The sequence below is a fragment of the Hylaeus anthracinus genome, unplaced genomic scaffold, assembly GCF_026225885.1.
Source record: "Hylaeus anthracinus isolate JK02 unplaced genomic scaffold, UHH_iyHylAnth1.0_haploid 12001, whole genome shotgun sequence".
NCBI classification, from domain to species: domain Eukaryota; kingdom Metazoa; phylum Arthropoda; class Insecta; order Hymenoptera; family Colletidae; genus Hylaeus; species Hylaeus anthracinus.
The window spans coordinates 21,765,044-21,793,029 of NW_026534348.1; the positions used below are offsets into that span (position 1 = coordinate 21,765,044).

Here is a 27,986-nt window from a genome sequence, read left to right on the forward strand (position 1 = left end):
GGTGTCCCAAAAATATTGGAGGTTCTTAAAGGGGTGGTTGGAAGGGGGGGGGGGTGATTTGAAACAGCTTTTTTCTTAGCGAAAATGTTGTTTTAACATTATTTCAACACAAAAACTTTTGCCTTAGTGAAAATGTTATTTTAACACCATTTCAACGCAAAAGTTGTTTCAGATCACCCACCCCTTTGAAGGATCTGCAACATTTTGTATAATATACAGGGCGGTAAAAAAGTATGGAAATTCCTAGATATCTCACGAGTTTAGTGATACAACTAAACAACAAAGGTCACACCTTAGGTAACTGTCAACGAGAAATCCAGTGGCGACCTTGGATTTGACCTTGATCCACATTTTCAAGATCAATTTCAAGGTCAAATTGTTTTCTTTTAATGGGAACTCCTGTTTTTGTTGCCGGACTCAAAAAGAGCGGGAAATTTTACGTTTGGATATGTAATCAGGTCCAAGGATAACTTGGGCTGAAAATAGGCTGAAAGCAGAAGTGGACTGTTTTAATCAGACATCGTACACATTACAGGTTCCTAGTTCCTATGATTCGCATAGAAATCGTTTCTTCTATAAAAGCAACAGATAATTTGTTTAATGAAAAAAAACATAGACAGTAATACAGCAAACAGTTAAAATTTACATATTTTGTAGTATTAAAAGAAAATTATTTCTCGGATAAATCAAAACTGATATTGGATTCAGACGTTCTAATTACACTTCGTAAGGTTTGAGGCTATAAAACAGTCACTCGTTGTTCACATTCTACTTAACGAGTGTGCATCGTTATTGTTAACGTAGGATAGATCTTTCTGTCGATTATCTGGAGACGCGGTAGCGTCTCGACATACAATGAAAAAGTACATGAAAAATTAAACGTCACCGCGTATCTTTTACTCGTAAAACGGCAATTCCAACATAACCTAAAACTTCTTTCATTAATATCTAATCACATCTGCAATACTTTTTAAATTAAAAGGCATTTTTCTAATGTAAATCGCATATTAGCTTTCGAATAAAATCAATATCAATAAAATCGGTCCACGTTCGACAAAGATATCGTAATATTATGTCATGATTCATTCGCAAACGGTAGAATCTTGTTTTTATTTTTGGATAAAATTTTCGTCAATACTTAGCCAATATGAATTGAAAACCGAAATACACTAACGCGCAAAACTTAGGGGACAAACTTTTAAACGGTTCAAAAACATGGAAGTTTTCAACCGATTGGAATTAAATTCCGTGAGGAGTAGTTTTGTAGTGTCCTCTGGGCGTGTATAAAGTTACATGGGCAAGGGTTGATGCGAAGGGGTTAATTCACCCCCCTAAAGGGGAGGGTGTAAAAAACCCGTCTTTGAAACAGGCCGGGGATGACGGAAGAGGTCGAAAAAAATTTTAAAAATATTTAGGGCGACTCTGTTTGATACCCTCTACAAAATGCATCCCTTGAAATCGCTCTCGGACAAACCCGCCCCTCACAACACCCCATCCCCTCTAAAATCCGTAATTTTTGGACGATGGTCTCGACTTTAGACTCGATGCATTCTCTGGATTCCCCTGATCCAGAAAATGCCATCACACATACCGTGCACCCCATAGGCACTCCTTGGGTGGGTGGAACAGCTCTCAAATTTTCAACCCCCTTCGTAAGGGAGCACTTCCAAACATCGGAGGGCGATGAAATTCATCAAGTTTGTTCACGATACGTTAAGGATGAATGCCGAAAAGGTCCCGTTTCGAAAACTGCCCCCGGAGCTGAAGGGAGGGAGGCAGAGGTAGGGGTGGTCCATCCCCAAGTGTAAGGGTTGGAACGTTGTTTCGTTGGGTGGATTACATGTCAAACAGTCCAGGGCATCGGGCTGACACAGTTTTGATGTCTTTTTCCCGCGTGAATGGCAATAAAATACGAAAATGTTGTTTTTTTTGGAAAATCCACCCCCAACTTCAGACCCATCTGCAGGGGAATGAGATCCCCAAACAGATCCCCAAAAGATCAGATTTTTTGAATCACGCTTTCGTTGTCAAATCGGAGCAGATTTCAAAGAGTAGTAAGTGGGCCGGCATTCAGAAACGGAGCGAGGACCTGCACCCGTACGTGGTCAGACCAGACCGGACTCCAATTTAACGTGGGCTGACCACTACGAGCGCAGGGTCTCGTACCACTTTTGAATACCGTTTCCGACCGGCCCACTTAATACTCTTTCAAATCTGCTCCGATTTGACAACGAAAGCGTGATTCAAAAAATCTGATCTTAGGGGATCTGTTAATAAAGCATTCGCGCGTCAGAATCCGTGAACGGCGTTGACGTGGGGTTGCTTCTTCACCCTGCAGATGGGTCTGAAGTTGGGGGTGGGTTTTCCAAAAAAAAACGACATTTTCGTATTTCATTGCCATTCACGCGGGAATAAGACATCAAAACTGTGTCAGCCCGATGCCCTGGACTGTTTGACATGTGATCCATGCAACGAAACATCGTTCCAACCCCTACACCTGTGGGTAAACCACCCCTAACTCTGGGCCACCCTGTTCAGCTCCAGTGGCAGTTTTCGAAATGAGCTTTAAATGACATTGATCCTTAACGTACCGAGAATACACTTACACTTGGAGGTGGACCATCCCTACCTCTGCCTCTCCTCTCTTCAGCTCCGGGGGCAGTTTTCGAAACGGGACCTTTTCGGCATTCATCCTTAACGTATCGTGAACAAACCTGATAAATTTCATCGCCCTCCGATGTTTGGAAGTGCTCCCTTACGAAGGGGGTTGAAAATTTGATAGCTGTTCCACCCACCCAAGGAGTGCCTATGGGGTGCACGGTATGTGTGATGGCATTTTCTGGATCAGGGGAATCCAGAGAATGCATCGAGTCCAAAATCGAGACCATCGTCCAAAAATTACGGATTTTAGAGGGGGTGGGGTGTTGTGAGGGGTGGGTTTGTCCGAGAGCGATTTCAAGGGGTGCATTTTGTAGAGGGCATCAAACAGAGTCGCCCTAAATATTTTAAAAATTTTTTTCGACCTCTTCCGTCATCCCTGGCCTGTTTCAAAGACGGGTTTTTTATACCCTCCCCTTTAGGGGGGTGAATTAACCCCTTCGCATCAACCCTCGCCCATGTAACTTTACACACGCCCAGAGGACACTACAAAACTACTCCTCACGGAGTTTAATTCCAATCGGTTGAAAACTTCCATGTTTTTGAACCGTTTAAAAGTTTGTCCCCTAAGTTTTGCGCATTAGTGTAGATATCTCATTCATAATCTGCCAAGTGTTCAACATTTTTACACTATTCCATCACAATGAATTGCGCGTTACAAATAGTGGATATCTTCGTTCGTTTTATCATTTCATCATTAACATTTAATTAAATTTCTAGCAACAAAACTTTCTCTCATGCGTTCTGAGTACTTTTGAAAACTTAAAGGACTGAAACTGGTCTCTCTTTTTCTATATTATTGTAATACAATAAATTGCGCGTGGATTTCTATGTCCATATTCTCACTTTATTATTAACATTTAAATTTCTTGCACAGTTTACCTTTATTCTCGCCCATCACGGCCACGGCAATGGGCCAGGGTGGACGCTTCTAGGCAAACAACTAATGAATCGTGTACAGATTACACGTATATGCAGTAGAATTGTTTGCAGTTATCTACAATAAAAAGAAGTGAGATTCCTATAAAAAACTTTAAAGAAGTACAAAAATTACAATATTTTGACGTCACATTCAGCCATCTGCAGAAAATAGTTATGATACATAATCGATGTATACAAACTAATAAAGTTAAGGAAACTTAAGGATGCAAGAAGAAAAAATTAATAATTATTTTCTGAAAAAAAGTTCAACTAGAAAAATAATTTTTAGTGAAATGTATGTTAAATGTAATTGATATGTATAATTAATTTTTATAAAAATTGATGGATTCTCTTGAATTGTTCGAAAACATGCTCCATTTTTCGAGCATTTTATGTATTTCTATTATACATAATCTTAGATATTTCAATAAAATAGAAGAAAGACGTATATCCCTTCAGATAAATATTTTACTTTCAATGTACACATGCATAACGTTCAAATACTTTTACTTTCAGCATCGTTGTCCATCGTAGCCGCGAGCCTGTTTGCCCTGCAAACTGACGACAGAGCCAGTAGCTTCGTTATTACAAGGGGAGAGGCTTTTTACATGCAGGTAAAACTTATCGATTCTACTCACCGTTAGACTTTTATATTTCGTGTAAGTTTTTCTGTATAAAATGTACAAAATTAATAATTTTATAAACCTTCTTTAGAAATAAAAGTTGTTAGTTTCGACGAATTTCTGCACTATGTTAATTGTTGTTAGAAACTGGACAGAATTTGTTTAAAAGACTTCCTTCTGTATCCAAAAGTATTGAAGATATTAAAAATCTAGAATTTCTGAGTCTAGAGAATAGCGTTAACCTTTAAATTTGAATTATCTTGTTTCGTTAACATACATATACATACAGTGGGTGTAGAAAGTATTCGTACACCGATCAATTTCCAAAAAAACTATGTAAAATTGTAATTTATTAACTTATTTTTTATAAACCATGACATTCTACATATTCTCGGAAATCTCTAAAATAGATAGAGTACAAAAATAATAGCTATTTATGTAAGTTACGAAATTAACAAAAAAAAAAAAAAAAAACAATTAATCGATAGAAATGTTGAAGTAATAAGTATTATTCGCACAACTGTTTAATTTTTAATATATCGTTAAAAAAAAAAGAAATTTACATTAATTTATAAGTTGTGACGGACCTCGCGTGGGCGGCCGAGAAAGCCGCTATTCCACACGCTAGGTCGCACAATTCCCACGGACAAATGTGTTTATAAAAATTTTAGGCGCCAGTTCCAAGTGCACGCGTCCGTCCTTCCGGCTGCTCTAGCGGAGAGCGAAACTCAAGGGAGGTCAGAAGAGGAAATAAACTCTGATCCGCGTACGTTTAATCGAATTTCTTTATTCGCGCGAAATCTACGCGGGGAATTCCGCGGTACAATCACCGTGAAGGAAAAGTTTGGCGACCAGGCGCTGAAAGGGGAGCGCGACGTGGAATTCCCGATACAAAAAAGAAAGGAAGTATCAGAATAAAAAAAACGGGATATCTAAAAAATATCTGACCGGCGCGACTTAATTCTATGGGGGCCTCGCAAACAAGAATCCGCCCTAGAATAAAATACAGTCAAAAGAAAACGTTATACCGGGAATTAACGGCTACGCGTTTCGAAGGGGCCCTTTTCTTCGAAACGCGACTCACTCTCTAACCGCGTAAGGCCACGCGGGAGACGACCGAAGTATACGGAGGGACTGCAAAAGGTTCTCGCCTCCGGGGGTGGTCCTGTCGTATGCAAGTGCACCGGAGCACGTCCGCGGACACACACACACACACGATCCGCTAACTCACCCATGCGCGCACACAGATGAAAACCCGAACAAGTGGGCCCCACCTGGGTTGTCCTGGACCTTAGGTACCGAATCGTCCTTCAAAGGGGGGTTGCAAAGAGGTAGCGACCACTCGCGAGCGCGAAATCGTAAGAAAAGCAAACACTCATAATTATCGCAAGCGCAAAGGAATAACACAAGACTGGTAAGGCAGGCGTGATGCTTGCGCGATGGTCAACCGTTAATTCCCTTTGTTCTGCCGTTTTGTCCGAAAAATCGGTGTCGGTCTTTTTCGGCACCCTTCGCGTCGCTGGCTCGCGGCTCTCCCCACTCAGGATCCGGAGGGGCTCCTCTTACCGTCCGCCACCAACGTCCAGGGTGGACCAGGTCCTGGGGGTCCCCTTGGCAGCTCGGGGCCGATGGTCCGGTGGTCCATCCTTGGAGGGTGGCCAGTCCTCCCTTGGTGGCGGCTGCATTTCCGTTCTCCCCGGGTGGAGGGCGCGGCGACCGGCGACTTGCCGCGCTTTCGCGAATTCGCGGCGGCGGGGGAGGGGATCATAAAGGGCGCGAGATGGAAAAGGTCCCTATCTAAACGCGCTGTCCACACATCCCTCCACACGCGACCACCTCCGCAGGCGTGTGTGGCGGGGAGAGAGCGAAGCCCTTCCGGGGGTCAGGGTGCTCTCGTGACGGGCAGAAAAGGTCTGCCCCGGCACAAAGTATATAATACTTCCTTCGAGGGATTTCCTTTTGATTTTATAATTATTGCAACTTTTCTAATGGGATCTTCTCCAATTCCTGTATTAAAGTCTTTTTTAAAAGTACTTTACTGGAAATTTGATGTTTTCTAATTCGTACGAAGCAATAAACTAATGTGTTTACGTTATAAACTCTACTGTAAATGGTTCGTCATAAGAATCGTACAAATACTTATTGCTTCTATACTTTTACCCACTTTTCGCACATTTTTTGTTAATTTCACAAATTATATTAAGTAGTAAATGTTGTTTGGACTATATCTATCTTAGAGACTTCCGAAAATATGTAAAATATCATTGATTATAAAAAAAGAAATTAATAAACTACAATTTCACACAAAAGTTTTTTGGGAAATTGATCGGTGAACGAATACATTCTACATCCACTGTATGTATATGAGAACGACCACATGTATATGGTCGAAACGTCATGGCATTTTTTCTGAGTAAGGAAAAACTAAAAGCATACATTTGTTCTGCAATCATTAACCCTTTGACCACGGGACGATTTTTGCAGGAAGTTCTATGGGTCGTACTGCCAGGGTCGCGCTCGTAATTTAAACGGCCAAGTAGACGAATTTTTAAATTTATCAAATCAATTTTTCTAAAATATCTCCTTATAGAGATATTCATCCGGCGCTTAGTTTAAAAAATAAAAATTGAAAACTGAAGTCCTTTTTCCCGAAATTTAATTAGATTTTATAATATATCTAAAATCTTCTAAATTTTGTATAGATACGTAGTAGGACTCAGCGATATCTACTAATCCATCAAAAAACCAAAAATCCATTACTATTTATAAATATTTACTTGGAAATGAGTAACTGCTAACTAACGATACTTTTCATTTTCACCGTTAGAAAGTATCGAGGGAAATTTGCGTTCGAAACAACTTCTAGTGAGACAACTGTTCCTCAAGGGACTTGGAATATCAGATATGAAAAGAAAACCACTTTTAAATAAAATTTTTTTTTATTAAAATTTAAGAGATTCTGAACAATTCTATGCAAAGAAAATTGAATTTTTTTTACAACTTCTAGTGCTCCAAATTCAATTTTCTTTGCGTAAAATTGTTCAGAATCGCTTAAATTTTAATAAAAAAAAAAAAAATAAAAAAGTGATTTTTTTCATTTTTTGATGTTCCAAGCCCCTTAATGTTTAAAGAAGTTTTTCACAAATGTGCAAATCGATTCGTACACAATTGTCTGAAATAGAATGTTAGTTATAAGATTGCGCGTCGTTGTCAATGACGGTACTTCGAAGCTGCAAGGTGCGATTTTTAAGTTATCAATTTTTCGTTTTTTACATTAAACGTCAGATGAATAAACTGTAAAAATTTCGTCCACTTGCGCGGGGCTCCGGATTTCGTTTCATTACTCGGTTCCCATATGTACACTGGTGGATATAATTATAAAATACCCCGAAAAATATTGTTTCAGGTACTTAATAATGTAGTTATATTAAAATACACTTCGTCAAAAGAAAATAGTTTATTTTTTAATAACAACTTCATAAATTTTGCGAAAAATGATAAAACATTTTTAATTTATTCGAAAATAATACAATTTTGACTGAACATAATTATAAGTAGACTGCGGATCTTTATGCAAAATAAAATCTTCACGAACGTGCCTAGAAAAATTGAACCTAAATAGGAATTTATTTTATTTTGGAAATTCCTATTTAGGTTGAATTTTAATTATTTATTTTATTCTGGAAATATTATAACATGAACTTTACTTTCAATCTTTTTTATATTCTTGTATATTGTTTGCATTTTGTAAGTTCTTGCACATTCAAATTTCCTATAAATGTATAAAGATCTGCAGTCTAATTATAAGACACCGCTTAAAAGACGAAAAGAATGTACAAAAGTTCTGAAAATTTATATACATTTTGAAATACTAATAATGTGTAGAGCCTCCTTTATTTTGAACAACTTCGATCATTCGTTTCGGTAGACTTTTAAATAAATGTTTTATATTCTTTTGATCTAAGGCTTCTCAACCTTTCAGAATTGCTACTATCAAATCATTAAGACTATTCTATTGTTTGCCACCTTCGTATACTCTTCTACTCAACTGACCCCACACATTTTCTATAATATTGAGATCCGGAGACCGTGTTTGCCAATCTACATAGAATTGGTATACTTTGACCTTGAAAATAATTTGTTACAACTTTCGCTGTATGAGCAGCTGCATTGTCCTACTGGAATATGAAATTTTCTCCAGCCACTCTTTCAGCATGATTCCGAATCTGCTCTTGTACTAGTTTTAAATAACCAGTAGCTTTCATTCTGCCATCAATGAACTTAATTTCGGTCTTCCCATTATACACGATGCCTGCCCGTAATATCACAGATCCTCCACCACATTGACGGCGACTTAAAATTCTTGCTTCTTTCCGTAAATCGTGAAAATAATATTTCCAACCATCAGGTCCATTTAAATTCACTTTTTTTCATCAGTAAAAACCACTTTCCGCCAATTTTTCTTCCACTATACATGATTAAGAGCAAAATCCAGTCGACATTGTTTGTATACTATCGACAAAGGTGGTTTAACAGCAAATTTTTTTCGTTTCAGATGCTGTGCCTTTTGTATAACTCATTTTACAGTCTTTACAAATACTTTTAACCCACATTCTACTAAAATTTGCCTAGGTGTAAGAGCTGAATTTGATGCACACCTTAAAACTGCTCTTTTATCTCTTAAAGTAAGGGATGATTGTTTTCCAGATCTCTTCTTCTTTCCGTAATTTTTTGGATTATTTAAAAAATTACGAATTACACACCTACTTCTTTTCATTTTTAGTGACATTTGTTTTAAATTCTCTCCTTTGCTCTTCTTTGAAAGATTCCTATTTTTTCCTCTTTAGTTAGAACTTTACCACGTGGCATGATTTTAGTTTTAATGTTTTTTCTAGTTTATACTAACAAAATCACTATAAGAGAGAATTCACAGTACGAAATACACAAATACATTTAGATTCAACGACTGTCTGTAGTCGACTAACATTAATATCGTATAACTTTAACTCAACTTAGATACATTGTGTGTATTATATTTTATTGTATAGGTAACCTCCGTTCATCGCGAAGGATGCGTCCTGGACATGGTCGCGATGAACGAAATTTCGCGAGCAACAGGGGATTAAAAATAAAGTCATTTTAAACTTCGAAAAAACTCTTTATTAATAAAATAGATATTATTAACCCCTTGAACTCGAGAGGTGATTCTTAGTTACTATTAGGTTTCACGCAGCAAATCTACAATACCTAATGTTCCATTAGGTTTAATTTCTTTGAAGCTCGAAGTGTCAATAAAATGATTGTCGGTGAGGTAAAGGTGACCTTATTCTCAAATCTAGATAGCTTAGAATTTATGGCAATAAAATGGTAAGAAACATCTCGAGTTGCTGGCAGATACCAGAGAAAAAGGCTTCGAGTGCAAAGGGTTGATACTAAAAAGAATGTCATTTCATAATTAATTCATTTTGTTCCGCGTTGCAAAAAGGAATCTAAATTCCCTAAGATTACACTTAAGGATATAGTCAAATGATATACTGGTTCAACAATACCAAACATCGACGTACGTTGTTCTTTCGTCTAAAACACGCTCGTAATTTTACGTTATAAACACGTGTATGATGCGATCGAGCAGGAAAGAAAATCCGTCTCGATCGCCACTCTTAAAACACCCGCTTAGACTCGCCAATAAACCACTTGCAGCCGAACTTTCTCTATTCCAATTTCCTTCGAGACGGACCGAGTCTCATCATAGCGTCCATTAGACTCGTCTGCGTCTGTCGGATCTCGTTAATTAGCATACTGCGCTTAACGAGGGAAACTACTATTCGGAGGTTTTCTTCTTGCAATTTCACGATTCGTTTTGACGAACGGGGGTGCCATTAGTATCTATCAACGAAACACCATTCGCCGCTTACTCATCGTCAGAACCTACCGCTTCTATCACGCGGAAGAGAAAACCGTTGCGCGTTATGCTTAATGGAAGCGTCTTCATACATGAACCCTGTAGATAGTCGAGCTATAATTTATCGTGACAATTCCCTGACGTGGCGGTTCGCTTCATGGCCAGATGTGCCACCTCAATAGAGGCGATTATGCTCTGTTTCTTAACTTTTATGAACAGATGCCACCTTTCAACAGAGGTGAGCAAAATTTTCATTCGAATAAAATATTTCGACTAATGATAAGACGATGAGAAAATGAATTCTTTTGCTCAACAACTCAATAGTTTAATAGATATTATTAAGTCCTCTATTCCATAAGTTTGTGCCGTGGATTCTGCCAATATACATATACTTTTCACAATGTGTTTTTTAAACCCAACGCAGCTAGCGACCGATACGATTAATTGTAAGAATGGGTGGTCAGTCAATATACAAGAAACATTTGAGAAGAAAAAGTCAATGTATACCAAGAATTTTATTTATCAAGGAGTGAATTGTGCATTTATTTTTAGCATGTTGTGTGAGATTCGCAAAGAAAATACAGCACGTGTTGATATGAATAATATTTACATCATTTACGGAAAAGGTATTTTATCGCCCTATACTTGCAGAAAATAGTTTGACCATTTTTGCAGGGAAAATTATGATCTTAATCAACCACGTTTTAAACATCCATGCCGGGTTAACAGTTCAAAAGATGTCTAAAGTTGTGAACATACTAAAAACAACTATCCATATACAGGGTGTCTACGTATAAGTTCGGACATACGCAGGGTGTCAACTCTACAACAAATTTCCAACAAAAAATTACTCTTAGACATTTTCTTTGTGTCGCCTTACTCTCGAGTATTTTCACTTGTAACGCATCGCCCCTGCACGGAACCCGTAACGACGTCACCCCTGGGGGGGGGGGGGGACCCCGTACGTACGCTCGAAGCTAAACGAGGTGCAGGATGTCTTGTCAGGTAGCGCCGAGGAATCATAAAACTTGTACTCTTCATGGTCCGTGCTCGCCTACAAAAAGGGCAATGTTTTTGCAGTCAAGGCAGTCTAGGGCTAGTGCAGTCAAGGCTAGTGAACCAAGTAGTCGCGAAGAGCACAGCGGACAAAACTGACTCTTTACCCTACTCGGTAAAACCAGCAGTCTCCGGTCCGATAAGGGGAACTCTGTAGGAAGAGCCTATGCACGAGTGTGGCACAGCCGACAACGCTGACCACCCAAACTCTGCACGGTGAAACCTGGAGTAGCTACCCTTACGAGCCTACCTCTGAACCGTCGCGTTTTCTAACCGCTGCGTAGCAAGGCCGCGGATGCTCTGCCCGCGGATTCGGCGTCTCAAGTCCTGCCGCGAACCGACAAACAACCCCGCCGACAATCTCGGCGGTTACACACTTTTAATTTTTCTTCTACGTTTTCGACTTGACACTCTTTAAACGGCCATAACTCCATCAAATTACAGTGCAAATTTAAGACTAAGTATGCCATTCGAAAGAGCGTTAAATTTCCCATCTCTCTGATGCAAAACGAACATTTATTACGTAGATTTAACAAGTGAAAAATTAGGTCAAAATTTTCATCGCGAAAATTTAAAAGCTGGCCACTTTAATAAATTTATATTAAGTGTTTGAAACCACCTTAGTGTTGCTCGACTTTTGGATATTGGGGCATTATCTTGTTGATACGTCCAAGTAATGTGGTTCTTCGAATGAATAAACGGCAACAAATTGTTCTCCAATATTTCAATATAGTCTAAACTATTCATTCTGGATGAAGGAAACGCTAATTCCAGCTTGCCACTCGAGCAAAATGCAGCCCATATCATTAACGTTCCCCTTCCAAAATTTCGTTTAAAGAAATATTTTGAGTCTTTTCGTAGGTCTCTCCAGTAACAATTGAATCCATCTGGCCCATCGAGATTAAACTTCTTCTCGTCGGAAAATATTACCTAACAAAGAACATTAAATGGAAGAAAATAATGTCATCTCTTAATTTGCCGATTAACATTCAACTTACATGATTCCAGTTTGTATTCATGTTTCCGCGGACGTATTCCATTCTTGCTATTTTGTGGGGTTTAGAAAGAACCGGTGGTGAAATTAGTTTTTGTCTGGCAATGTTTGAATTCCTTCTAAAGACGCGTTGAATGGTCCAACGCGACACTTCGAGTCTACATTCCGCTGCAATTTCCCGACAGCTTTTCAAACTATTGCTCCCAATTTTAATAATCTACCTCTCAGCACGCAGAGACAGTTTCTTCTTAGGTCCTCCTTTTTCATTTTGGCCATATTTCGACGGATTACGTAAAAAGTTTGATATTACTTTAGGGGATTGCCCAAGTTTATGTGCAGTTTCCCTAATTCCCAGTTCTAGTTTGTTGTAAGCTAAAATTTCATCTTGCTCTTTCTCAATAAGATACTTATTACGCGTGCATTGTATTAATTAATAAATACAACTCTGAATTACATGAAAATTTGGTGACAAACACGGTTGAAGTGTGATGACAATGAAGGTGGTGCTATAGTTTTGCACCGATTCTATAATGTTTTTCGACTTTATATCGATATATGCTTAGACTACTTCAGTATGTTTTCTCTGAAATTAATTATTTACATCGCTTTTTCATATTAGCCAAGTACTTTCTTTGAAATTTTCTTTTATGTTTAAAAAATCTTAATAATTTCAGTGGTGCTATAGTTATGCACCGCAGTGTATAAACCAGGTTCAATGTCGAATCTTCACATGATGTTAAATAGAATCTCTTTTCCTTCATTAAAACATGATGTAACTGCTAAATTACTTTTTCGGTGCCAACTTCCAAATCACATTACTTACACATTGCTTACTTCATTTGAATTTACTGTAAATCCTTTTAAAAACCTATAAAGCAGATCATAATTCCTCAGAGCTTCATAAATTGCCCTTATCACATCTGGTATGGAATTTTTATGGTGAAAATTCTGTAAATTAACGTAAGTGTTTGCTCTTTGCCATCTGTGCCATGAATGTGTGCTTTCTTCAAATAACGTTGGCAAAAGTGAATCGTCTCCAATGGAGACTACTTTAAAGGGGATGAAATAAATTTGAAAAATTAAATAAGCCGTTTGTGTTTTATTTGAAGCGTTAATATTTTTTGATCACAGTAGTATAAGTGTGAGCCACCGGTGGTATACATTCGCCGGCGTGAACGTGTTAATTAAGATAAATATAATTATACACAATGCGTAAACATATATACAGCTTATATACATGTAAATTCATACAAATATAACTTTATATTCAAGTTATCATGGTTACACGGAATATTTTATGTTATTGACTTCGGAAGACTGATACATAAAATGGTATACAACGAAATTTTAAAAAATGTTTGCTGTAATATTTTTCTCCGCTACTGTAGATGACCTTTGATAATTTTTAATTAATTTAGTAGGAAACCCTCTGATTGTTCTGGAACGACTACTTTCAAAACTGTCTTGCCTGGACTTAAACCCATTTTCTTTTACGATGCTACACCGAGCGCCATTCTCCATATAATTACGTTACTTTGAGTTAAATGTAACACGACAAATTGCAAAACGCCGTTGGAAAGAAGTCACGGTTTTCAATTAACGTTCGTCGTTCATCAATTACTGTTGTAATAACTCGTCTGCGGCAAAGGAGAAATCCGGGACATTGGTTTGCGATAATAGTGGACGTTCGAGGTCTATCATCATCGTTATCGCTTGCGGTGTTCCAATAACCGCAATATTCCTTTACGCTGACAACGGCGCGAACGTCAATTTCGCGTCCAGTTTAGTTAAAACAGTATTCAATTACGAAATTCTTTTCATTGTTAAAACAAAACACGTCACCGATCGAGTCGTGTGTAGGCATGGAAACCAGATGAACCGCGCGTAATCGCTGTAGTTATCACTGCATGACATCGTTAATGGCTCTATTAAGCAATTAGCAACTCAAAATCGAAACACGACATAATCCGAGCAAATTAAGCTGAACATAATCTGGACAATACGACGAGCATAAAACCAAATAGTTTCAAACCAAAATAATTTCAAATTACAATTCGTAACGTGACACACACTTCCACAGAATTTATTCACTAACTTTTAAGCATATTAAGTAAATCCAGATAGTTGAAGAAAAATCACCTTGTGTAATACATCGTTGAACTTTTTTGAAGATCCTCTATTACGATACGGAAGCAAAAACATACAGTTCCATTTAAAAGACCATAGATGACCTTCATATCTAATAGGCTAATATGAAAAAGCGATGTAAATAATTAATTTCAGAGGAAACATACTGAAGTAGTCTAAGCATATATCGATATAAAGTCGAAAAACATTATAGAATCGGTGCAAAACTATAGCACCACCTTCATTGTCATCACACTTCAACCGTGTTTGTCACCAAATTTTCATGTAATTCAGAGTTGTATTTATTAATTAATACAATGCACGCGTAATAAGTATCTTATTGAGAAAGAGCAAGATGAAATTTTAGCTTACAACAAACTAGAACTGGGAATTAGGGAAACTGCACATAAACTTGGGCAATCCCCTAAAGTAATATCAAACTTTTTACGTAATCCGTCGAAATATGGCCAAAATGAAAAAGGAGGACCTAAGAAGAAACTGTCTCTGCGTGCTGAGAGGTAGATTATTAAAATTGGGAGCAATAGTTTGAAAAGCTGTCGGGAAATTGCAGCGGAATGTAGACTCGAAGTGTCGCGTTGGACCATTCAACGCGTCTTTAGAAGGAATTCAAACATTGCCAGACAAAAACTAATTTCACCACCGGTTCTTTCTAAACCCCACAAAATAGCAAGAATGGAATACGTCCGCGGAAACATGAATACAAACTGGAATCATGTAAGTTGAATGTTAATCGGCAAATTAAGAGATGACATTATTTTCTTCCATTTAATGTTCTTTGTTAGGTAATATTTTCCGACGAGAAGAAGTTTAATCTCGATGGGCCAGATGGATTCAATTGTTACTGGAGAGACCTACGAAAAGACTCAAAATATTTCTTTAAACGAAATTTTGGAAGGGGAACGTTAATGATATGGGCTGCATTTTGCTCGAGTGGCAAGCTGGAATTAGCGTTTCCTTCATCCAGAATGAATAGTTTAGACTATATTGAAATATTGGAGAACAATTTGTTGCCGTTTATTCATTCGAAGAACCACATTACTTGGACGTATCAACAAGATAATGCCCCAATATCCAAAAGTCGAGCAACACTAAGGTGGTTTCAAACACTTAATATAAATTTATTAAAGTGGCCAGCATGCTCCCCGGATCAAAATCCGATGGAAAATTTATGGGGTACGATGGTAAGGCGTATTTATGCACACAATCAATAATTTTCGAGCATTTCGCAGTTAAAAGAAGCTGTACTAAAATCCTGGAATGAAATTAACGATGAAATGTTGAAAAAACTAGTTGGGAGTATGGCAAGTCGCATTTTTGAGTTAATCGAGAAGAAAGGAGGCCCTACTCATTATTAAATCATTCCCTTTTATTCGCTGGAATTATAATTTAATCATTGCATTATAATTTAATATTGTTAATATGTTATAATTCCATTGGTGCTATAGTTGTGCACCCATGAAATATCTGTAGTATTATTATTAATTGTCTTAAATAAATGTTATGTTCACCGTTTTATCATTGCTATAATATATTTTTAGCCTCTTTCATGTGATACTATTAAAAATTAGAAATTATTAATTAAATCTACAAAACGCACGAAAATTATAGCGATACTATACTTATGCACCGTAGTGCATCGTACATCGACGTGTATCGTATTTCGAAAAGATCTTCGAGTGTCAAGATGAAATGGAGGTACGAGAAGGTATCCTGAGAAAGCTAAATCAACAACCAGTCCGGAGGCAAGACGATCTGCCAGGTAGTCAAGAACTAAAGGTCAAAAAGATGTAGTTATGGAAAAAGGGTGTCTTATATGCTGTTTGAAAGTCAGCTTAAAAATTTTGGTCATCCTTCCACATTTCGCTCAGTTTTTCACTCATTTTATCCTAGTATACCTATATACATATACCATAATTTTATTTGCTTTTTCATGTCATTCGAATAAAAAACTTGAAGGAATCATGCAATTTTATCATGCTGACTATCACTGACAATGTTTGTTACGATACCCCGTCAAAGAGGACATCAAAGTGCAAAGGATTAAGTATCGATGGAATTTTAACGATAATCCTAACGACTCGAATCTTACGCGCAGCTTTAAACGATTCATGACGTTGAAAACTTATACGCGCGCGATCGGGGAATTAAATACTAAAAGGCCACCTGATCAGGAACAGCTCGCAGGTGTCTCCTTAAGCCCCCCTGCGGGGCCGTAGTTAGTATGTGTCAGAGCACCCACGACTGTTGGGCACTTTAAAAACAATGAGACGACATTGGCGGACCCTCAGTGAACGTTTTGGTGCGGATCGTTAGTCAACGCGAGTCCTCGTTCTCCATTTCGTCGTCAAACTTGTTTCCTTCTAGTGACCTGTTTTATTTCGCTTCTTTTTTCATGCTAATTAACATAATATTGTAGTAAGTGAAAAAACGACTTTGACTATCGAAACACTAGCAGGTGCTACGAGGAATAGCTTCATTGAAACTCATGGAAATAAAAGTAGCGTTTCGTAATTGTTGTGCTTCTCAGTGAAAGTTCTTAAACGGGTCACCGTTTCTCGTGTACGACCGGCTCGAAACACGAGACTGAATACGACGTTTATCTATCGACACTGTCGCACGATTCAATGGTGAAATGGCGATTAACCAACTGATACGTAATCGCGAAAATTTCGAAACGTTTGGCTCCGCACATGATTAATTTAACCCGCGAATAATTAATCGGTGAATATAGCCTCTAGAGACAACTCTATAGCGTCCATTGTTTGATCGTCACTTGTAATTATTATGCCTCTCGTTTGGTTCGAATAGCATACGATTGATCGTAGTCCAGTCACGTTAGATTTTATCGTGGAAGTAAGTATTTGTATCTAGCTCATTTATTGCTTGAATTTTCATTTAATCGTTGTTAGAAGATATCTCAAAAACGGTTGGGTTTACCTCAATAGTGGTTATTATCGGAAATAAAGATAAAGAAATTTTCTATGAAAAAGGTGCAGTGTATTTTTTTGTATAGTTCATAGTTTACTGGTAGCGTGTTGCGAAAGCTTTGAATACTATTTTAATCTTCGAATTTTTATGTAATTTCACTGTATCTTCAATCGGCATGTAAAATTCGTTCGATAACGATGGAATAATTCTACAAGAATATACATTAATATTCTTACGAGTTCAAGTTCAAAACTTTCGCATAATGTTACGTATGTACAGTCGGTGTAGAATGTATTCGTACACCGATCAATTTCCCAAAAAACTATGTAAAATTTTAATTTATTAACTTCTTTTGTTATGATTAATGATATTTTACATATTCTCGGAAGTCTCTAAGATAGATATAGTCCAAACAACATTTACTAGTTAATATAATTTGTGAAATTAACAAAAAATGTGCGAAAAGTGGGTAAAAGTATAAAAGCAATAAGTATTTGTACGATTCTTATGACGAACCATTTACAGTAGAGTTTATAACGTAAACACATTAGATTATTGCTCCGTACGAATTAGAAAACATCAAATTTCCAGTAAAGTACTTTTAAAAAAGGTTCTAATAGAGGAATGGAAAAAGATCCCACTTCGAATAACTAATAATTTATTTAATTTAATGCTTAGAAAAGTTATAATAATTATAAAATCAAAAGGAAATCCTACGAAGGAAGTATTATATACTTGTAAATTAATGTAAATTTCTTTTTTTTAATGAAGTTTTAAAAGTTAAACAGTTATACGAATACTTACTGTTTCAATATTTCTACCGATTAATTGTTTTTTTCTTGTTAGTTTCGCAACTTACATAAATAGCTATTTTCTTTGTAATTTATCTATTCTAGAGATTACTGAGAATATGTAGAATGTCATTGTTTATAAAAAATAAGTTAATAAGTTACAATTTTACATAGTTTTTTTGAAAATTGATCGGTGTACGAATACTTTCTACATCCACTGTATAAACGATTGGCAACACGAAAAATGTATATTTTGTATACATATATTATAGAAACTATTCCTATCAGTATTTTCGACGATAACAATGTTTATAGTATAGTTTTTGAGATATCTAAACAAGTCAAGTAACAACTTAATTAAAAATGTACGTAGAAAGTCAGCTTGCTAACAATATTTCCATAATGTTATTTTACTGTAGAATCGTGTCGAACAAGGTAGGAATTAAGCTACGGTAAAGCTAGCAGTTCTCGATTAAAATAAGTGGGATACGCGTGTGTCCATGGATTATGAATTTATATGAGAAAGGAACTTCCATATTTCATCTGGCCGTGTCATGAATACTGAATCGTGTACAAATGATATAAGAGAATCTCTTTGGTTATTACGTGACAATTGTTGCATGTGTATCGCATAGTTCAGAATCCAAAATGATGGAAAAGAAGAGACGGAGCCTTCTACGGAAGGCCAAGGACGAGATTGAACTGGATAAAATGAACAAACAGAAACAGGGCAAGGTAAAATCCATCCTTGATTTATAACGCCATAAAGCTGAGACACTAACCTTTGTATTCCTTGGAAAACTGTTATGCACCGATCGTGAAATACGTTGTTTGTTATACTTCATATAAGATGAACAAATTTTATAACGTGAGATCAATAGAGTTATGTGCTCTAAATGTAAATTAAAATTAAAGGAGTCGTTTTTATTGGAAATAAACTAAATTAGGTAATCAGTAAAATATACGCATACCATTACCATTAAATATACGCGCACAATTACCATTTTTATTGGCTTATTAAAAACTAACCTATTGGTCTTTTTGAAATTTAAATTTTATTTTTAACCGACTTCGAAAAGGAGGAGGATACTCAATTCGACATGTATATATTTGTTTTCATATTTACTATTGAGCAATACTTTAATAATCTGGAGTTTTTCGAAATTTTTGTTTGTTATAATGTCTTTTGTAAACATTTGTTTTAATGACAAATATCGCGACATAAAATTAGTTTTGTTAATAAAAATCTGAAAATATTCCAGACAAGGGTGGCGAACTAAATTATAACGGGATGTAGTATTTTTGTATTCATAATACGATATAAAAATTAGAGTCCTCGCCTAAAACACGTACAATACGATACACGGGTGCACGTGTCACGTTTACGAGACACGGATATAAAAAAACACGTGTGATAATTACTCACCTACACGTGTAATTAATAAATTCATTTTTTTTTTGCAATTTATTGACTTCAAAAATTAATTAAGAATAATTATAATCGTGTATCCGTGTAATATGGAGACGGATATTTCCTACACGCATTTCTACACGTCTTTACGTCTTACCCATGAAACTCGTATACGCGTGTACGCGTATGAATGGGAGCTCTAATAAAAATGTTACAAAAAACGCAGGGCATTTCATTTTGGTTCCATTATTACGTTTTAATAATCCCATGTCATTACAATAAAATCCTAAAAAAAAATGTTCCTTTAGATATTTTCCACATAGGACGCTGGTAGCTAATATGTAAACTAATCTTCTAATATAATTTTAGGTTCGCAGGATTTACATTGTATATCATTGTATCGATGAAAACCTCACAGTTATGACCGAGAGCTATAACAAAGTGTTTGTAAACTCGACTCAATATCCAGTGTTAATTCGATTAATGAAAATTCTTAACGAAGAAGAAACGAGTACAAACACATTTATTCTCAACAATTATTACAAAATTGTTAATAATTTTATTCAAAATTAAACCGTAAATCTTTTTTATTTTGATATCTAAAAATATATTTTTTCAACTCTGTTATCTTTTCATTTACTGACATAAACTTTAAAGACTTAATCAAATAAATAGAAAAATTGAATTAACAAACATGATTATTTTTATACATTAAAACAAATTTGAGGATCCGTATTATCCAAATGTTTTTCACGAATCCTCCAGTGAACTTTCTTCAAATATTAAACGGAAATACTTGTCAATTATTTATTTTCTTGGGTTTCTTAGTATTTGCGTGTAAACAACAATACCATTACCGTCGACCTTTCGTTCAGCAGAAACAAAGGAGAATAGAAGAGGAAAAGTTAGAATATAGGTAGCTCATCGACTGAATTTGATCGAAGCAGAGAAAGAACCCCGAGTCATACGTCTTGCAGAGACATACGTTTCTTTCTTGTCTTTTTTCTTTCTACCTTATCTTATCACGTAAAGAGGAACTCTTGAAGTAACGGTTTGTACTTAGCCTTGCGAAAATGTTTGCTTCCTAGAAAGACGTGTAATCGTTGGAAATCCGTTTACAAGGAAAACGTATTTCAGAAAATACTCGTATATGCGTCTGTAAATATTATACAGTAGTTTTCTTCCAGTTACATCACAACTGTGGCGCGTTTAAAAAATTATTATTATTCTACGTAAAAGTTGTAGTGCAATAAATGTACAGAGTTTTACATTCATCGTGAAGGTATATATGACATATATATGTACATATATACACATGAATAATGGTTGTATATGTGTAATGTTCATATTGTATGCAGATTATTGCGTGATAAGTTGTATGTTGTGTAAATGAAAATATATCATATTAGAACGAAGAACGATGTCCTTGAAATTTGGAAGAACACGACTTTAAAAATGTAATAAGCAATTTGTGATATTTTCTTTCTTTTTTTTTTGAACGAATAATGTGTTTGAAATATTTAAGATTGTCCTGATAATGAAACAGTATGTAAACATGACAAAATTTTATCATCGAACGATTTATTCCTTTCTAAGAAGACACCTTAAGAAATGTAGTTTATCAACTACAAACAAGGATTACATGACATCAACGTAAACGTGACGCAGTAATTAATATTTTACGATCTTGTTTTGTAATTCTAGACACAGACATTTTAAACGAGAACACTCAGTAATAAAAATAATTACGTAAGTAGCTCTTGCTTATTAAAAAATAAATTCTTATTGAACTTGTCAAGCAATATAATTTGATATTATCAACATTACAGTTACTTTTCAGCACACAGCTAATGTTCCTTCCTCCTTTATTTTTTCTTTTTACTAATACATACGAATTAATCGTCATAATTTCTGTTAAAAATGCGAATATAAAATGTAATCACATTTTGTTACATAATTAGAAAAACTGTCAAATGTTGGGAACAAAATTTAAGGCATATTCAACGCAGCATTCAAAGTTATTGAAATATTTCTATTTTATACATATACAGTCAGTGTAATAAGTATTCGTACAGGAGCCATTTATTTTAAATTGGTTGCCGTACGAATACTTCTTACACTGACTGTATTTGGGAATTTTAAATGAATGAACAAATGGTCTCATTCATCATCAAATAGCGGTAACAAAAATTTTGTTAAAAAATTAATTGTACCAAAACTACTTAAAAATGTAATATACATTTGACAATATATTAATTAAATTAATGAGAATTCATTTCGTACGAATAAAATAAACATTAATCCCATTAATGAAGCAGAAGTATTGTGCTGACGAAGTTGAGGTTGTGAAACTGGAACATCGCCATCAATTTTCCTTTCATTTAATTTAATTACTTTCTCTTTTATATGTTGTTAAATATTTTGTACGGTATACTGAACACGAATTCATTTGGTTTCCAATATAAAAAGGCCATCAACAAAGGGGACTTGGAAACGACGTTATTAATTAACTTGTCACCGGGGTGTTTATTTGACTTTCCCTATTTCGGTCCCTCTTATCCCATTTCTCGTCAATCAGACATGGCGGACATGACGGAGGAGTAAAAGCAACAGCGAATTAATTGTTGCGGTGAAACGATACGTCCCCAGTGTATCGTGCGTCTTAATCAAGTACCTCTTCTACTTCGACCTTTTATGTACCTTTCCCTCTTCCGTTTCCTCAACGATCGAGCATATTTCGCAAGGAGACGCAACGTCAATTTAGTGTAGTTGTGAAAACAGGGAATAGAATCCCCTTGAAACAAACGATTGTGAACAATGAGATTGCTTCGTGCTTACGTAATTTCAACACAATACCACTGTGTTACGTCGTACTGTGTTTAAAACAATAATATTACAATTCATTAATTCTAAATGGAAACACTCAAATTCCCCTTGCTCTGTTAGGTACACTAGTTTACAGCCAAAATGTACATTCAATGCCACAATTTTTTTCTTATGTATTTTGGCGTACTAAACTCGAAAATCGCAAGAAAAAGTTTTTCTACGCATAGGTTTCTTTTATATGAATTTTTGAATTTTTTTTGATTTTTTTCTGATATACCTTCTCATTTTAGGTCATATCTCGAGTTAGAAACGTCCAATTGAGTCGCGCAAGAAGCCATTTTAAAGGTAATCAAATTTCCAACCATTGCTTTTCACATTATTTTCCAATCGGTTCAATAGTTTAAGTGTTACGAGCCAATATGTATGAGAAACATTGATTTTTTCGGCTAAAATAGAACACGAATATTTCTTCCATCGCCATGGAAAAATAGAAATTGTCAAATTATGTCCAGTGTCTTATTGTTTCTTTCTATTTATATAGGAAACGTTTAAACGTTAAACTATTGAACCGATTGGAAAATAATGTGAAAAGCAATGGTTGGAAATTCGATTACCTTTAAAATGGCGACTTGTGCGAACCAATCAGTCGTTTCTAACACGAGATATGGCCTGAAATGTGAACGTATGTCAGAAAAAAATCGAAAAAGAATTCAAAAATTCATATAAAAAAAACTTATCTATAGAAAAACTTTTTCTTACGATTTTTGAGTTTAGTACGCCAAAATACATAAGAAAAAAATTGTGGCATTGAATGTACATTTTTTTTATTTTGTAAACTAGTGGTATCGTTGATAGAAATGTTGAAGACATTTATGATTGTTGAACTTTCCAGAGCAACGAAAAATTACATTTGTAATGGTTTATGCAAACAGACACTTCCGGAAGCCACGTCTTTTACATATAATATTTCAACACTTTGCTAACACTGCAGCTGGTTTTTTAAAGGTTTAAGCAATACACTGATATTGACTGATCATTTGATCTCTGAAGAAGCTAACTGCAAAATATCGGTGTACCTTATCTCAAGAATACAGCTTATACCGGAAGCTTTAGATGATACAATCAGAGACAAAAAAATAGAACACCTTACAAATTTCTAAATTTTCATTAAAGAGGTAATTTAAGCAAAATAGATTGTATATACAGGGTGTCCCATGTAATACTGTTCACGATTTTTCAAGTATTAGGTTGTCTCAAACGTTTCTTTCGTGAGTTGCATTCAATTAGTTTCTGTGCCAGTGTTTATATAAATAGACAATCTAATTTCTTAGACATTGATGCTGTAACAGTAATGAAGCAAAACGAATCGTCCACAATTCAGTAAGGTAACATAAAACATACAATATTGTGTATATATTAATTCTTAATAAAACGAAAGAAAGTTTTGGGACAACCTAATACTTTAATCTGACAAAAAAATTTTTTTAACAAATATTGAATAGATTTGCGTGAGTTGATGCTTAAAACAAAGATGACGAAAATTGGCCGAGCGACGTACGCATACATACGTTAGCGTCCAATCGATATATTGATTTTTGGAGCAGCTGGTCCGCCGCTGTTGTTTGGCTAGCGACAGAAGCCGTAAACCTGGATCCGCAATATTAAAAAATTTGAAATTTTCTTTTTGCAAACGTTTGCCCATCAATAACCCGTTGGAATTTTCGCTTGTTTAGTTTACCCCTTTTTAGTTTAACAATTATAAGCAAATGAATATTGAAAAATGCAAAATTCTTTTTGGAAGCATTTGCCCAGGAATTTGCTAAAAAGGCTCATATGCAATTAAATTTAAGAAAGATATTCTTATTAAATTTAAGAAAAGACAGTCACTTACTGATTCACGAAGGAACACGCGAGAAGGAGTAAACGACATCAAATAAAAAGTCGATATTCCACGCGGGTGAAACCGCCGGACACAGCTAGTTAAATGTATTTTTAATGAATGACTTAATTATATTTCTTTTCAATGTAGACTGGATAATTGGTCTTTGTTTATAATTGTTAATAACACTAGATCCATTTGAGTATTTTAAATATCGTTTTTGAATATTCGTCAAGTACACGTGCGATCGAGTGCAACTTGTTGGTTACTAGGTCTGTTCACTATTCATTATTTCTACTTGCACTGGTGTTCGTAATCACAAATGACGATATGGTATCGTCTGTTTTTCATCGAACTTATTATCTCTTAATTAGTCAGAATTAGCTGAAGCAAAACATACTACACCATCGTCAATGTTTACAGACTTTGATACAAGTGGAAACGGTGAGTAATGGACAGACGCGTCGTATCAGACTAGTTGTTAGCCGCTTCTACGCGTCCTCGATGAAATTTCAAAATTATTTCATTAAAAATTAAGCCTTGCTAAATTGTATTCTGTATTTTTTATTTATACGATTATTTATTCAAGAAGAATAACAGAAAAAATATAATAACAGGAACATCAACCCTTTCAGTGATATGAAACTTATTGTTATAAGTTTATGCCAAATGAGCTGAAAATGTTTCTCTTGCATTTTGGATAGACGTTTAATGTTATTTAATACTACAAAACGCATACGTATGGAAAAACTTAATACATTTGATTTGTCATAGAAGATACTTTACACTGTTTCTTCAAACAATTTTTATTTATAGATAAACATTTTCTACTTACCATGTGAGTGTTTAGATGTTAGAACAAATTCTTTACTTTGCCCTCTGTAGTTAATGTATCCTATTGTGCACTATGTTCTTTAGACCTTATCTTTCATTTAAAAAGTAAATTAATGTACGGTATCTTTCTGGGCATTCTGTAATTCTGAAAAAAAAAAAAAACATCTACACTTCTAGTGAATACTGCTTGCTTTAAGCGTTCCCCTGCAGGACACCGTTCATCTCCATGCCATTTAATTAAACCCATTGTTATCTCCTCTCGTTAATTGTAGGTATTCTACTAATGAAAAGCTAGCAATTATGCACGGCAAAGTTTTCCGTAATAACGATGTCGTTTGTCCGTGTATAAATATACATAACCAATGGTCGAGGTTAAGCAACGAGTGTCCTGAACAATATTATTTATCGAGCCGGCATTAATCATCACGCATTATGATTACTAGCGCTTTTCGACAAAGTCAAAATCTCGTTAACTATCTGGCTTGATGGTAACGAAACGTTGCATTTAATTCGTTTCAGTGATTTTCGAACATTACTCCATGATAAATGTGCGAAGGACGATGAAAGATTTGTTCAATTCATGTTCGTGACAAATCGTACGTTCCAGCTCGGAATACTTTTCACACTGTATGTATTGTGCAAGGAAAATTGTCTGCTTTGTAAATTCCATGGAGATTCATGAATCGAATCCATTACTAAGTCGATTTCCGCTTTTATTCGTAACTGACAATGAGTACTTACGAGACTTGCACATGACGTGGCAGTTCAATGATTGGAAAGATTTGTTCTTAGTTCCATTAATATACTTGATTAAATTTTTTAAGATGTATATGTTATGCTAAGATCGATTTTATTGAATTTGGTGTTATTCGAAAGCTTATATGCGGTTTACATGAGAAAAATGCCTTTAAATTTAGAAAATATTACAGGCGTGATAAGATATTAATGAAAGAATTTTCAGGTTAGGTTGGAATTGCTGTTGTACGAGTAAAAGATACGCGGTAGCGCCACGTTATAATATACGCGGTGGCTTATAATTTTTCATGTACTTGGCATCGAGACGCTACCGCGTCTCTAGATTATAGTAAGTACATGGCAATGTTTTTAAAATTAAAAAGAAAAAACATTACCTATTTGTACCTTTAATGTCTTATATTAATACATATGCTCGTAGAGAATTGATTCTGCGAAGAGAAATGGAATCACTTTCAATCATTGTAATTTATTGTATGTAAAAACGTGGGCGTTCTCGTGATAAAGCTATAAATTACCGATGAGGCAGTTCCGTTAAACGAAGGATGCAAAATTTGTTGTTACAGTTAGCTGCTATCGCCTTGAACTTTGGCGTGCTGGTCACCGCGGTATACGAGGGTATTTATGCTCGACGAGGTGGTGACCCGACGAAAATTAGGGTTGTGGCTGATCCTCATGCCGCCACCATAAATAATCCTGGCTACCGGGAACATCAACCTACGAACGGTGAGTTCATTGAGTATTGAATTCCTTTCATCTCTTGGAACTATTAAAATTTAATAGAAATAAACAAATAATCATTGACAACCTTGTAAATATTCATATATGTGTATAATTTAGCAGTCTCCTTAAATGCACAAGTTTCTCTACGATAAATGGATAGTAACGTGATCCGGGATCGGATATCTCGATGAGACAATGCTAATGCAACGATCAAACTTTTTTTATTATTACCGTTTTTGTTGTAAAACTGTTACCATCGTATTCCTGACATTTTTCTAATAAAAATGAGACCAAGCACAACGTAATTCGCAACATATGTATTTACTTGTAACAACTTATAACTTTACTTGCGAGATATGATGGTCAAGTTTCATTTTTCAAATGGAACTATATATTTTTTGTTATACCACGCGATAGTACTTTTCAAAACGAATTCATTACCCTTTTATGTATTTACACGATTTTCATTAGTTTTCAAGCTATAACGCTTCAAAGTTTGCTAATTGCTCGCTTAGGATTCTAGGCCCAAGGAAGGAAAATGGGAAGAATCCCAATATTCTGGGTTTAGAACCCGAAGCGAGACCCTCCGTATTGATTTCAAGAACCGCATGGTGCTTACTGCATCAATGCATACATTTATGTATACATAGATCTATATAATATATGAAGATCACAAGAAACTCCATAGCAGCTACTTCAGTATAATTGATTGCTTAACGCATAACTAAACAGCATGAAAATAATATAAATTCTTTTATAAGATGATTTTTCTGACGCATATTTAGCGTCTCTTTACGAACGCTACTTTTGTCATCTACATTAAACTGATTTATTAGGTAGACTGGAAAGTAATGTCGTTTTTGCAATTTTAAATCCTTGTTTATCACTCAACAGCTCGTTGATTTTTATCGGTCATTGAAAATTTGCACACTAGATGGCTGTTGATAACGAGGACGATTACATAATTGCTTAAAAATAGAAATTTATCAAAAATTTGTTTGAATTTAATGTAAAAGAAACGACATTACTAGTCTCCATTCCATTCCAGTCTACCTAATACTTCTGAAAAAAAACACGAAGAATGGTTAAAACTACGTGTATATTATCTGCACAGGTTCCATTTTCATTTACACTTTATTAAGTTTTTATTCGTAAATTACAATATAATAAACGCTAATAAAAATTTGTTCTTCTTAGATAAATTGAAAACTTCTTTGTATAATGTGGGGATTACTCTTCCTTTAACATTGAATAAAGATTATGTAGTAGATAAGATTTTGTGACAGAGAACGGGACATTAGGAAACGCTATCAGCACGTGTCTAGAATTTCAGAGTAAGCGTTTAAATTCTTCGACAAATTCCTGCAATTCGAATGATTTAGATGAAACGAGGAGTGAACGAACAATCATTGTATATCTTATTTATTAATTCATACAACGAAAGTATTCTGAAGTTTGAGTCTGAGTTATGAGTGACATTATTTCTAAATACATTTCTTATTACATCATCTACATTTTCAAAATTGCTTTACACAAATA

At 35.4% G+C, this 27,986-nt stretch overlaps 1 protein-coding gene and 1 long non-coding RNA gene across 6 annotated transcripts in view; both read left to right on the forward strand.

Moving 5' to 3' along the window:
* The window catches only part of LOC128891250 (uncharacterized), a 256,897-nt gene that overhangs the window by 219,354 nt on the left and 9,557 nt on the right, over positions 1-27,986 (forward strand). For all 5 annotated transcript variants that reach the window (XM_054150645.1, XM_054150641.1, XM_054150643.1 and 2 more), the window contains exons 6-7: positions 4,096-4,193; positions 26,291-26,450. In XM_054150645.1, coding sequence (XP_054006620.1) covers positions 4,096-4,193; positions 26,291-26,450 — 258 coding nt within the window. The remainder of the gene's footprint in view (positions 1-4,095; positions 4,194-26,290; positions 26,451-27,986) is intronic.
* LOC128891317 (uncharacterized) lies at positions 16,623-19,945 on the forward strand. Its single transcript, XR_008460801.1, has 3 exons — positions 16,623-17,155; positions 18,441-18,756; positions 19,802-19,945. It is a non-coding gene; the product is annotated as an uncharacterized LOC128891317 (long non-coding RNA).